Raw genomic sequence first — 12,525 nt, forward strand, 5'->3', positions numbered from 1 at the left:
AGCTCCATGTGATGCTCTCTGGCATAACGTTAATTTCCTTGGAACTGAAATCAAAGTGTTAATTGTATTTCTAGCAGTACAAGGCTCAAATAGCAGCAGCAGCAGCTTTTGCTGATGATGCTTGGGTACAGTAGGGTTTGGATATATCTCTCAGCTCTATCTCTAGCCTGCTGGAGTGTAAACCTTGGGTTTTTATCACTAGACAGAGATAAATTAAAATTAAAGCTGCTCTAAACTGTGTTTGTGTTTTCATAGCAGGGATGGAGCAGCTCATGATGCAGGACCAGTACACTGACAGCGTCTTACCCCAGTGTGTAGGTGGAAGCCTCCATGCACATCCCCTTGGCTCTTCAGTTTAGCTCTGACAGTCAGTTGCTGAAGGTAAAAAAGCTGGTGCTGGTTTTGCCTGTGTCAAGTCATGGACAGGATCATTTTTCCCAAGGCTGAGTGTCAGCCCTTACCTCCCTCTGCCAGACTTTTCCCCACTTTGGACCAATATTAGCATGGTCTGTAGCAATATCTGCACAAATCAGACTTAAATCAGCGCTGCTCCAATGGCATCAGTTGGCAAAAGCAATGGTGGAGAAGGAAAACCTGAGAATGATGTGCTGGTCCAGTACTGGTGAGCTACCTGTTTTATAAAGTCTAATCATTTCTTACAGTGAAACAAATCATGACTATGAGCTTTACATTCTCATTCCACTCAAGTCAGCCTTGAGGAGTTCTGCTGCTCCAGTCACACTTCATACTGTATTTATTTATGTGTGTGTTTCAGGTCTTCATCTGTATGCTCTTTCACATTGAACTCAAGTCAAATCCAAACATATTTGTGTCTTTGAAGTAGGACTGTTGTCAGACTTTTGTCAGAAATTATTGTATTGCTGTACAGTTTTGTGGCAATAGCAGAAAAAAATCCAGTGCCCAGGTTCTTTATAATTTTCCCATGTGTCTTTGAAGCTTTCCTAGTGCCTCTTCAGCAAATGCTTGACAAGTTTCACAGACACCTACCTCTACATCAGGCTCTAAATCCTGCAGATCTCATGCAGCAATGGTTTATAGTCCTTTCCAGTTTCCCTGAAGAAGAGCAGAATGTGGTTTCTCCACAGCTCAAACAAAGTGAATCTTCCATTTCTCCTTTTTTCTTTAACTGACTTGGGTGTCAGATCCTCATCTCCCTCACCTGTTTTAAAAGAGGATTTTTTCTCTCCTTTGTTTTGTGGGTGTTTTTTTGTTTTCTTTTTCTTTTTTTTCTTTTGTCTTGTTTGTTTATGTTTTTTTTTGTGGGGGGGATATTTGTTTCTTTTTAAACAAGCCGTATTTTGGAGGATGCTTCTTGGAATTTGTGACACTGAGGATTGTTTCAGACTACGTTTCTAAACTATGATAATTTCAAAGTCCATGAGTACAATTTTTAGCTAAATAAGTCATTTAATAAAATGTACCCATAATGTTTTTCAGCTTAAAAATACCTCAGCATGTAGATATTTGTTACATAAACAAACCAGCTTTGCAATAAACAATAGGGTTTTCCTTATAAAGGAAGATAAACCCAATAAATGCCTGGAAACTGATGGCTGCATAAGAAGAGAGAGAAACGTGGGCTGTTGGTGGAGAAGAGTCCTTGAATGGTGCTATAGCAAGGGAGAGCCAGAGATTGGTTCTTTGACCAGAACAAGTTATGGACTAGCTGGAAGCAGCAAAGCAGTATCATCTGATTGGAAAGAACAAATGGATTGCTTCTAGGACAGGAGTTTGGAAGATGGAGACTTGAGATAGCTCCACTAAGGAAAAAAATGCCTGAAGCCAGGCTGGGAAAAGAAATGGATAGATTTGAAACCAGGCAAAGATTGAAAGGAAGAATTAAACTATTCCAGTGTTTTCAAAGGATGAATAAAGTGCTTTGTTACACTGTTTTACTAGGAATCATTTGTCCTTGTTTTTTCCAGCAGAGAAGTTCTGCATGTGTTGCAGGTCACCACTGCTGCAGTACAAAGTATGCTCCGTGCTCCTGTTCATCTTCCCAACACCGTGCAATCACTGTGGGCCATTTCTGCTCCCATTATCTTTGGTTAGTGAAGTGAGACTGTTTACAGAGTAAGTATAAGCACTCTGCTGTTTTTCTTTGCCAGTTGGGGTGGGGGGAGGAGGTCACTTTGCTTACCTGGATTGGTTTGGGTCTGCTTGTGGAAATATGGCCAGAAAATAATTCCTTTTAATTATTTTTTCCCTGTTGTGGTTGCTGCTTCTCCATTGCTGTCCCTGAACACAGACACAGAATGTGCAGTGTTTTTAGCCTCAGGGGCAGTCAGGACAACACAGTTTTGACATGTTTCTGCTGACAAGACCAACCAGGGAGAAGGACAGGCAATCATCATATGTGTCTATATATGTATGGCAAAGCCTTATCATACATTGGTATGTTCAGTTTTGATGAGAACCTTGTACTGCTTAGGAGGTGTAAGACAAGCACATAGCAAGTTATTAAAATGACCTTGTTTTTGCAGTGACGAATGATGAAGTTCATACAAAATCAGTGTATCGAGAACAGGATTCCCAGTATGGAAGAGAATAATATTTTCAGTAACTAGGTAAAATAATGTTAACATTTTTAGAAAGGAATTAACCATTGAAAAATGATAAGGAGAAATACAGGAGGTAAAGGTTGTGTCTGGAAGATCTGTATTTCTAGTGTCCTTGATGTGTACTCTACCATCTTGAGCACAGATGATTTTTAGTCTTCAGCTCTTTACATGCCTGATTTTGAAATGTCACCTAGTGAACACTTTGAAGCTGATGCCATTCTCCTTTTCCCCCGCCTCAGCACAGGAAAGGTGAGATTAGCCCAGACCTCAGCCCAGCATAGAGAGTTTCCTTTGCAATGTCCATGTTGGTGAAGGCAGCCCGTGGTAAGGTAAGGTGTGGGGGACCTTCAGCTCCTGATCCCCCCCGCCCCCGGCAACATGGATCAGAGCACAGGTGACGAGCCAGGGTAGCTGTGAACACTGCCTCTTTGCTTCCTGGTTTGGACGCTATTACAGCAACTTGAAATCAGTGCCAGCATGCCACGTGTTGCACAGTTATTCTTGATCTGGACTGAGGTTCAATCATTATTGCAAAACTGCTCTTGGGTTTGGGGCAGTCAGTGGAGCTAGGTGCACATAGGGTGATGTTGTTGGACCCATTTGCTGCCCTATCCCTGGCAGTGTTATGGCCAGATTGAACAGGGCTTGGAGCAACCTGATCTAGCGCAAGGTGTCCCTGCTCGGCAGGGAGTTTGAAACTAGGGGACCTTTAAGGTCCTTTCCAGCTCAAATCATTCTGTGGTTCTATGATTCTATGTTTTCCTTCCTACAGTGGAAGCAGGTTGTCAGTCACTTCCCTGTTTCTGTGCTCCTCCATCACTGATCCACAAAATGAACAGCATGGTACCTATGTAGTGACAGAAGGGCTTAGGAAAGCTTGGATCTCTCATGGGGTCTCTGGGACCTGTGCTGTTTGGGTTGGGCAGTGCAGCCACCTGCCTGGCTGTGATTCAGGCTGCACCCAGGGGCTGTGCCGATGACAGAACCGGGGAGGCAGCTCCCCAGGCAATTTCAGAGCATCCCAAGCAGACATGTAAAATAGATGGTGTGTTTGCCACTGGGGCAGGCTCTGGTGCCATCACAGTGCTCACTTCAGCCAGGTCTGTCACCTCAGAGCCTGTTACAGGGTCTGGACCAGAGGGAGCCAACAGTGAGAGCGCCCAACTGGTGTGGCCTGAGTGCTGCTGCTGTGACATCCCCAGTAAGACACAGTGATTGTGTGGAGCATAGGAAAGCCAAGTTGAACATGTGGCTTATTGCGGGTGGTGGCTGTAGATAACAGACATCCAAAGTAAAAATGGAGGATCCTAACCCCAAGGGTAGATGGGTTTTCAGATTTGTTTGTTTGCTTGTTTTAAGGCAATAAGGAGAAGAGGACATGGAGTGGCCCCTGGCATTAAGTGTGGTTACGATGCAGACCTGTCATCAAAGCCAGATACCACCTGGGGGGGTGTGTGTGTGTGTGTGGGTGTGTGTGTGTGTGCCTGGGAAACAGTTATTTCAATGCAAAACTGTTTTGAGATGAGTTTTGATGCATTCCCTCTTCCCTAGGTCTAGCAGTCAGGGAGCAGCACGGCACCGCATGCCTGCTCAAAGGGATGGAGATGCAGTGCCAGTCAGCCTCCTCTTATACCAGGCCCAGGAGCCGGCTGTTGCTGTCACCTCTCAGGGGGCGCAAGTAGGGAAGCAGTTCATGCCGGCACTTGGCGGCACGGGCTGGGGTGCGGGACCGGTGTTTTCCTGCAGCACAGGGACGGCCTGGCCCCACGGCTGCTGAAGTCCTTCTGTCACGTTTGAGGATCCCGGAGGCATCCCGACGGGCACCGGGATGGGGAGTCCGCGCCAGTCCCGGGGGTCGCGGCAGCTCCCGCAGAACGTCCGGGGGTGCCTCCAGGAGAGCGTAGGGGCGGGGTCTCTGCAGAAGGGTATACCCGCCCCCCCGCGCCCATTGGCTGTTACCGCTCTCTGCTTTGCATATTAATGAGCTCTGCGCCAATCGGGTGGTGGGGGTGGTTGCTTCATTAGCATACGCATCTCTGCCCTGGGCGCAGAGCAGCAGCCGTCGCGGCTCGTAGCGACCAAGCTTGGGTTGGGGCGGGCGGTGCGAAGCAGCCCCGCCGCGGGGCCCGGGCCCGGGGCGCACGGCAGCCGGCGCGCTCCGCGCTCCCTGGGGACCGCCACCCGCCGGCAGCGGCGGGGGCTGAGCCGGCCATGGCCGCCGCCGCGCGGGACCTGCTGGATTGAGATGAGCAGCGGCGGCGGGCGTTGGATGGGGCGGGCGGGCGGCGGAGGGGTGGCTTCCCGGGCGCGCCGCTGAGGTGGCCCCAGCGCCGCGCCGGCCGGCCGGAGGCGCCTTTTTATATTTACCTTTTGTTGCGATTGTTGTTGCTGTTTTTAAACCTCTCGGATTTCTCCGCCCGCCGGTGGCGAGGCTCGGTGTGCGGAGGGCGGTGGGCCGAGTCTGTGGTCGGCGGGGGCCGGCAATGCGGTGCCTCGCTCTGCTCGGCCTCGTCGCCTGGGGCCTGGGGAGCTGGGCCGGGCCCAGCGGCGGAGCGTCCCCCCCGCCCTGCCCGGCGTCCTGCAGCTGCGACGGTGACCGCGGTGTGGACTGCTCCGGGCGGGGGCTGGCCGCCGTGCCCCCGGGACTCAGCGCCTTCACGCACGCCCTGTGAGTCGGGGTGGGGGCCGGGGCGGGCGGGTGCTTTGTCCCCTTTTACTTACCCCCCCCCATAACCATGTGTTTACGTATCTTTTGTTGCTGCTGCGGGTCTAACACGGCCACCACCGCGGCCGCCGCGCTCCCCCTCCGGCCCGCGGGTGGCGGCCTCTGGGCAGCGGCGGGGCCCGCTGGGCCGCTCACAGGGGCAGGTGAGGGCGGTGGGGCCCGAGGCGGCACCTGGGCCCGGCCGCTGCCCACAGCGCTGGGGCCCGGCCTGGTCTCTCGGAGGTTTAAAGGCTGGGAGGGTTGGCGAGGGGAGCCTTGCTGGCGGAGGGAGAGCTCCCGTACGGTTCGATGGGCTCCTGGTGCCGTCCTAAGGCAGGGGAGCCGCTGCCTGCACGTGTGTGTGCCTCTGTGCTATGTCCTCGTACTGCAGAGCCTTTCTCTTTAGTTTTCTTAAGAAACCAGGCTAGCTGATCTCCCTAAAGTCAAGGCGTTTCAAGTCCTCAGCATGCGTGAATCAGTTAAATAAGGATGCCTTTACTGTTACAAAACCTCAGTGTATATGCACAGCTGAACCTTGGAAAAAAACCCAGCTTAAACAAGCGTCGTGAGCTTTGTTGCGTTTTCTTTGTGGGTAGGGAAAAATACAAACTCTGAAAGCCCTTCCTCTGGTATCCTGTGATGATACTGTAAAGCAGACGCAACCTGGTGGATATTGCGTTGAATTTTGATAACTTCAATAATAACGATTTTAATTGAGGAATGAACGCTCTGTTTTGTGGAGACATGACCAGAGAGGGATTTGCAGCTTTCAATATGGTAGCTTTGCTAATCCACAAACCTGTTAAGTTTCACAACAAAACCTGTCAGTCTTGCCCCGCTTCTCAGCAAAGATTTGAAGCGAGGTCTTATATGGGCCAGTGGTCAGGTCTGTTATTGCTAAAGCTTCACAGCATACAGCACAGAGTGCACTCCGGCAAGTGACAGCACATGGGTTCACATCAGTAGTGAGCTGCCGTGTTGTCAAAATACAGCAGCGGCATATGCCTACGAAAATGTCACTTCTTTTTTCCCCTCCCCCCTCTTTGTTTGCTTACACTTAATATGCAAAGCGAGTCTGATTCTTAGTAACTGGATGTTTTGTTTATTGAGCAGGTTTCCAATTTCTTCTACCTGTTTGCATTACTCTTTTTTTTTTCCCCTTTTAGTTGTTCAAGCTGCGTGGAGAAAGGTTACTGAGCCTTTTGCTTGTGTAGTACCTGATGAATGGCAAAAGTTACGGGTCTCGGTTGTTACCTATGCTGAAATACTTTGTTCCTTTCTGTGCTTGTGCTACGTTGTTGGGAACTGACTTCGTGGTGGTTTTTGTGGCAGAAATGGTGTTTTGTGAGCGTGTGGGGTAGGGAGTCGGGAGCTGTTGTCATGAAGCCATGGATTCGCTGGTAAATTGTCTTCTCTTCACAGACAAAACAGGAAAGTTACCCAATTTCATCAAGTACTTGAAGCCTATCTGGTAAAAGACGCATTTAAGTGCCAGGCTTCATGGCTATTATGTTGTCTGGCTGTCTTGTAAAAATGGGCTCGGTACATCTCTTTGTGCCTGCAACATGGCATTCCTTGTCTAATGGTACAAGTTGTCATAGCCAACACCCATTAGAGATAAGGTCGCTGAAGAGTTTTAGTTTGCAAGTTCCAGGTAAATTTCCCGAAGCCAGCTGAAGGCCTTTGGTAAGAGATCTTCATATGTTTCAGCGTATTTCATGATGGATTTGTGTTGCTGTTGGTTTTATGCCCCTTAAATCTGAGCAGAAACTTTCTAGGTATCTTGTTCTGTGACAGTGAAGGAAACTCTTGGTCCCCACTTGTGTTTAGTTCCGTGCCCTTGTTTACAGAAGGAACAAAAAGGGTGACTTCTTGGCACTTCTGTGCTTGAATAGTCTCTGTTGTATTGAGGCCACTGGAAGTTTAGGATATGTAGAAAACAGTTCTGTAGGCAATAGAAAGCTCATTTCAGACCTGCTTGGCCTGGGCAATGTACAGTTTTGCCAGAGAAGCTGAGTTGGCTTGTGAGGAGGGGTGAAAAACAAAGAAAATAACATCCCCCCCTCCCCCTGCCCCTCAGCTGACATGTTTGTGTTATAGCAAAGTGTCTTAGCTATGTGAAGAGAAGAAAGCTTTGCTATGCTTTTTGTCAGGCAAGGTAAGGACGCCAGGAAATACCCTTAGCATTGCTACAGGGCTTTTTTTTTTTATTATAGCCGTAGCAGCAGCAAGTCCACAGCACAGCAGAGGTGGCTGGAAGAGTGTTACAGGTGGTGCTCTGTGATACTGAGGCAAAGTTGTGCCTGCTTTCCTGCTTTGGCCTGGAGAGAGCAACTGAAGGAAATTAGCTCACTATTGACCCAAGTTGGCAGTGAATGAGTTTTGAGGCAGTTGAGAACTGTGGAAGGGGGTTGGTATTTAATTCTTCTTCCATCTGTTTTCCTGCAGTCTTAATTTATTCACATTAATTTTCATAATTTAACATAACTTCCAAAGGTGTATTTTGAAAACAGCCCTGTTTCCCAGGCTGCCATGAGTGGTCAGGCAGTGACTTCTGTAGAGCCTCAGAAGTACCTCCTTTCAGGTTCCCCCCCTCTTTCCTTATTTCCCATTCCTCAGCTCTTGACTGCTTTGGTGCTCATTCTTTGCTTACTGCAGTAGTTAGAAAGCTCCTCCAAACACAACAATTTTTATTACTTTTTTTTTTTTGTGGAATGTATATTAAATCCGTTCCATTCATACCTGGCAAAAGGTTCTGCAACCATGATGTTAGGTGCAGGGAGAGGAGGACTGGGATGATAGCAGGGGGATCCATGGTTGCATGGTTACTGATGTGCAGCGTGGTTACATGAGGGTAGTTGCATCAGACCAAGCAGCTTGGAAAGATGGCATCTATAGCTCATTACTTTTGAGTCATCAGTGTGCTTTGAGAGATAGAATTTGAATGAAGAAAGGTGAGTATGTCATCCCAGCCACAGTCATCTTGGTGGAGAGATTTTGGGGAGATAGACAAGAGAGGGGTGGCAGCACTAGATCTGGGCACTGTGAGGGGCTGGAGGGGATGGGATGGGGGGGAGTCAGGAGGACATGACCATGGATAATTACTTGATACTTTTACTGTAGGCGGCCATTTGTTCTGTATAATTTAGGTAGGTGTTTATGTAACTCTTAATTACCAGCTGCCTGATTTTCTGTTTATGAAGGTTGTGATTGTGCTTTGTTGCAAAATAACTGTCGTCTAGCAAGTTGAGATGCCTGTGCAAGAATGTGAAAATGTTGTTTGTTTGGGTTTTTTAACCAATGCAGTACACGCCTGATCTTTGCTATGATATTTCACATGCCATGTGCTAGAAAACATCCATTTTAGTGGAAGACAGTTATGGTAGGGCATACTTGTACTTGTGTTTCTAATGGGTGTCAGTTTAAGAACTCAGATTGCAATTTTAGAGGTTTAATACATGTGTGAGTCTTGTGCAGGAGATGAAAAGCAGGTAATTCTAGCTGGTGACTTTGGAGGCATCTTACGTGGACCTGGCTGTTTTAGGGGCTTGCCTGACAATCATGAGGAATGTAGTTCATTCTCAGTGCCTGCTATTGTATTTTGGGCACTTGAAAGGTAAAAACAATACAGCTGATTTCCCTTCTGGTGCTTCTTGCTAGTATTTTTAGGGAGTGGCAGGGTCCCCTGCTTTAAGTTTACTTTGAGTTGTGAAAGGCAGGCTTATGAGTCCTGGCTGCTTTAGAGGATAGAACTTCAGTCTGAAACAGTCATCTTTCTCCTTTTGTTTTTTTTTTTTATTACTCCTTTAACCTAACACTGGCTGTCTTCCTGTGCGCTGTGTTACGTACAAGATTTGTAAGATCAAGATGTGGCAGCCTAGAAGGACCCTTCTTTTGTGTGTTTCGTACCACAGGTTACTTCAGCAATCACAGAGACTTGATCCTCTGGGTTAGTTTTTGTTTTTGTTTTTTTTTACAGTGTGCTTACTGTCTGGTAATATCTACACTGTTTCATGTTAGCATTTCATGTCCTGCTCTGTTTATGTATCAATGGCAAAAATGGTATGGTTCTCTTTGGACTCAGCAGAGCTTGTGAATTTCGTTATTTGTCTTTTCATCTGGCACTTTTGTTTTTTGTAGGATGGTGATGAAATGCAGTAGATAGATGTGAGATGTCTTCTTCTAATACGTCCCATACAAACACACAGATATTTACCATCCTGCTTTGGTCAGATAAGCACAAGAAAGGACATGGCTGAGGTTTTATGAAGGCTGTCTAGCAGAGTTATTATGGTGAAAAGTAAAGATGTCCAGACATGACCTTGAGTCTGGAAAATGTAGCGTAATTGCAATTCTCCTGAGATAGAAAAGCCTTATCTAATTAGAGGTTTGAAGGTTTTACAGTGACACTGTTGAGTTTTTTCACTTACTTATGCCACATGGTGGTGATGGGATGGCAAATTATAAGAGACTTATTTTGGCTTTTTAAAAGCCTATTTCCCATACTAGTTTTGGAAAGACACAGTCACATCATTTTAATGGGAATATTCCTGTTGGCAGAAATGCTGTTGCATTTGTACATGCCTGTGCAATTCCATGGGCTGGAAGGGGGACTTGAGTTTGATACAGCATCCAGCAGCACACAGTGACAGTCTCTCCAGCAGCTTTCACTCAAAGGTAGGAGTCTTTATGATTAATTTCAGGCTGTCTGATTTGTCAGTCAGTCTTGTAAACAAGTAGATGCTCTTGGGTAGAGAACAGAAAAGTGTGGTGTTTGTTGTTTCAAAGTTTGTTAAATGTTTTTTACCCTTTTAATCTTCTTTGTTAGCAGAAAATTTGGTGTTTTCCTCCTTTTCTTTTATCCCTCCCCCGAAAAAAAACAGTACCCTGCTGTAGCATGTAATTTGTCAGGTATTTGGGTTTTATTTTGTACGTTGAGCATTTGTATCAGCAATATGACATTTCTTGTTTGATGCTTCCTGGCAGAGCCTCCTAAGTGTAACTTTGGGGAATAAATGCTAAGATGATTCTTCAGCGTGGAAAAAAAAAAAAGTTGGACTTTAATGTGAGCAAGTTTATGCTAGTAGATAATTACCTTTTCAGTTCTTGAGAGGAATTTACTAATAACTCTCTGCTTGAGATGCAAAATATGGAAACTGTAATATAAGGACTGAAAAACAAAACAAAACCCAAAGAAACCTCCTCCGCAAGGATCTTTATTTGTTTTGTATTCTACATCTAAGCCAGCAATTTTTGCAGAACACAAGCTCATATTTACCCAGAGAAAATTACTGGCCTAGATTTCAGAAGGGCTGAGCACCCATATCTCATTTTAGAGAGCCGGGGAGCTGCGGGGCTTCAGGAGTGTCTCTGAGTGTCTGAGACCCTCCTCTCAGCCACCCTTGTGCTTTTCCTAAAAGCTTCTTCCTAAAGGTGGCCCTCCTCTTAGGAATGGGCAGGAGCTGATGTTGTATTTATATTATGGAGGATTTGCTAACAGCTCAGGTTTGCCTGCTCCTTGTTTTGCAAGCAGGCAAGGGAGTGAAATGGATGGGGCTGGTTAGCTTCAGCATGGCCGCATGGGACTTCATGGCCAGCAGTTATTCTATTAAGGGATGAATGTGTTTCAGGCAGCAGCTCTGTGCTGCCAAGTTGTGGTTTTGGGGTTCTTTACGGAAGAAGCAGAAAGTCAAAAATAGCTTGAGGGAGAATTATAAGAAATGTGTGTGATCTAGAAATAGGAGACAAAGGTGGGAAAGGGTACATGAGAGAGGGTAAGAGAAGCAGCCATCTCTATCTCAAGAAGCCTGAAAAATGAAGCAACAGAGATTTAAATGTTCTGAGATGTTTGCCAACAGAGGTATGAACAGGATTTCATGGGTTAATGGTCCCTGGGAGTCCTCCCCACCTGGTAAACTCGCCATCTGCTGCTGTAGTGACCTAGGGTTTTGTTGCAGGGGAAATACTCTTCTGTGGTTTCCCATACCTGCCTTTCAGGTACGGCTGCAGTTTTCTGATAAGACGTTCCAAACTTTGGTCTGAGAAGAGATTTCTGGTCATGTGATATTGGTTCTCGAAGCTTTCCCACCACCGGCTTGCCCTGCACAGCCCTTTTGGAAATGTGGAGGTAGCTGTTAGTATTTCCTTTGCTGATAGACAAGCAGCTGGTTCAGTTGATGTAGAGCTGCATGCAGCGATGGGTGGCACAGCAGAAGAGAGGAAGGTCTTGATGTTACTATATAAATAACTGCCCTCACTATAAACATCTTTGAAATCCCTTGTTTCAGAATCAGGCCCAGATTTATTCACTTGTGTTCCAAATAAAGCTGATATGTCCCAATGAGAAGCATCTATCATTAAATGTATGGATGCCTGGAAAGTGTAATTAAATCATGCAGAAACAGCATGTGTCTACCTGAAAAAACAATTGACCATTTTTTCTTTTCTTTTAAAGTGCTTAGTTACTACAGCTGTCAGAGTTTCACTGAAATTGAAAGTTTCCAAGTCTGATGTTATTTATTTCAAAATACATAGCTGAAATAGTAGAATCCATTTTATTTTACTGTTGAATGATTTAAGTGTTAAAGGCTTGTCACAAGGTCAGAACTTTCCATTTCCCAGAAACATACTGATGTTGCTGAAAGATTAGGGGAAGTATGTATTTCAGCTTCTCCCTGGATTTGAAAGCCCATTCTGCATAAACCAGTCAACTGACATCAGTAATGATATGCATCTTTTACAAAACAGAGGGGACTGTCTCAAAAACAACAGCTTAAAGTAGGTGTCTGAAAATGACTGCTGAATTTGAATACGTAACAGCTAAGCAATAGCATTATGCGTCATGTCGGTCAATATGATAATGTTTTAAACATAGCATTACAGAAATAAAAATAAATTCCTTAGGCTTGTCTTGTGTGCTTTTTGCATTTATTTTTTATGAATACAATTCAGTAGGGAAACCTCTAAAGCCATGAGTATGTGGAAGGTAAGAGCAATACATTTTTTCACTACTGAAGAAAGATTCTCATGTTTCTCAAGTGATAGCAGTTTTGAATGTAGCCAGAAGTTTGTTTGGTATAACAGGAGAAAACTATAAAGTATATAAGGTCTGTGGTTGAAATGCTCAGAGTGCATCAGTGGTTTTATTTCTTGTTGTTGATGTTTGTCAAGTCTAATATTGATAAATACACATGTAATTAAAAATCTTGTTTTATAACTTTGTTAACTGTAGGTAATTCA

The 12,525-nt window shown here is 45.6% G+C and overlaps 1 protein-coding gene across 7 annotated transcripts in view; it reads left to right on the forward strand.

Annotated features, from left to right (window-relative positions):
- The window catches only part of LGR4 (leucine rich repeat containing G protein-coupled receptor 4), a 90,758-nt gene that overhangs the window by 4,310 nt on the left and 73,923 nt on the right, over positions 1–12,525 (forward strand). For 3 of the 7 annotated variants that reach the window (XM_057414426.1, XM_057414421.1, XM_057414422.1), the window contains 2 exons: positions 256–381; positions 1,947–2,094. The exons of 1 other annotated variant lie outside the window; for it this stretch is intronic. In XM_057414426.1, the coding sequence (XP_057270409.1) occupies positions 1,961–2,094 (134 nt within the window). In that variant the 5' untranslated portion in view covers positions 256–381; positions 1,947–1,960. Of the gene's footprint in view, positions 1–255; positions 382–1,946; positions 2,095–4,788; positions 5,251–12,525 lie in introns of those variants that run through there. 3 more of the 7 variants (XM_057414423.1, XM_057414425.1, XM_057414420.1) reach the window with 3 other exon arrangements.

The sequence above is a fragment of the Pezoporus wallicus genome, unplaced genomic scaffold (genome assembly GCF_028554395.1).
Source record: "Pezoporus wallicus isolate ANWC-B61680 ecotype Strahan unplaced genomic scaffold, APGP_CSIRO_Pwel_v1 contig_5967, whole genome shotgun sequence".
Classification (NCBI taxonomy): Eukaryota; Metazoa; Chordata; class Aves; order Psittaciformes; family Psittacidae; genus Pezoporus; species Pezoporus wallicus.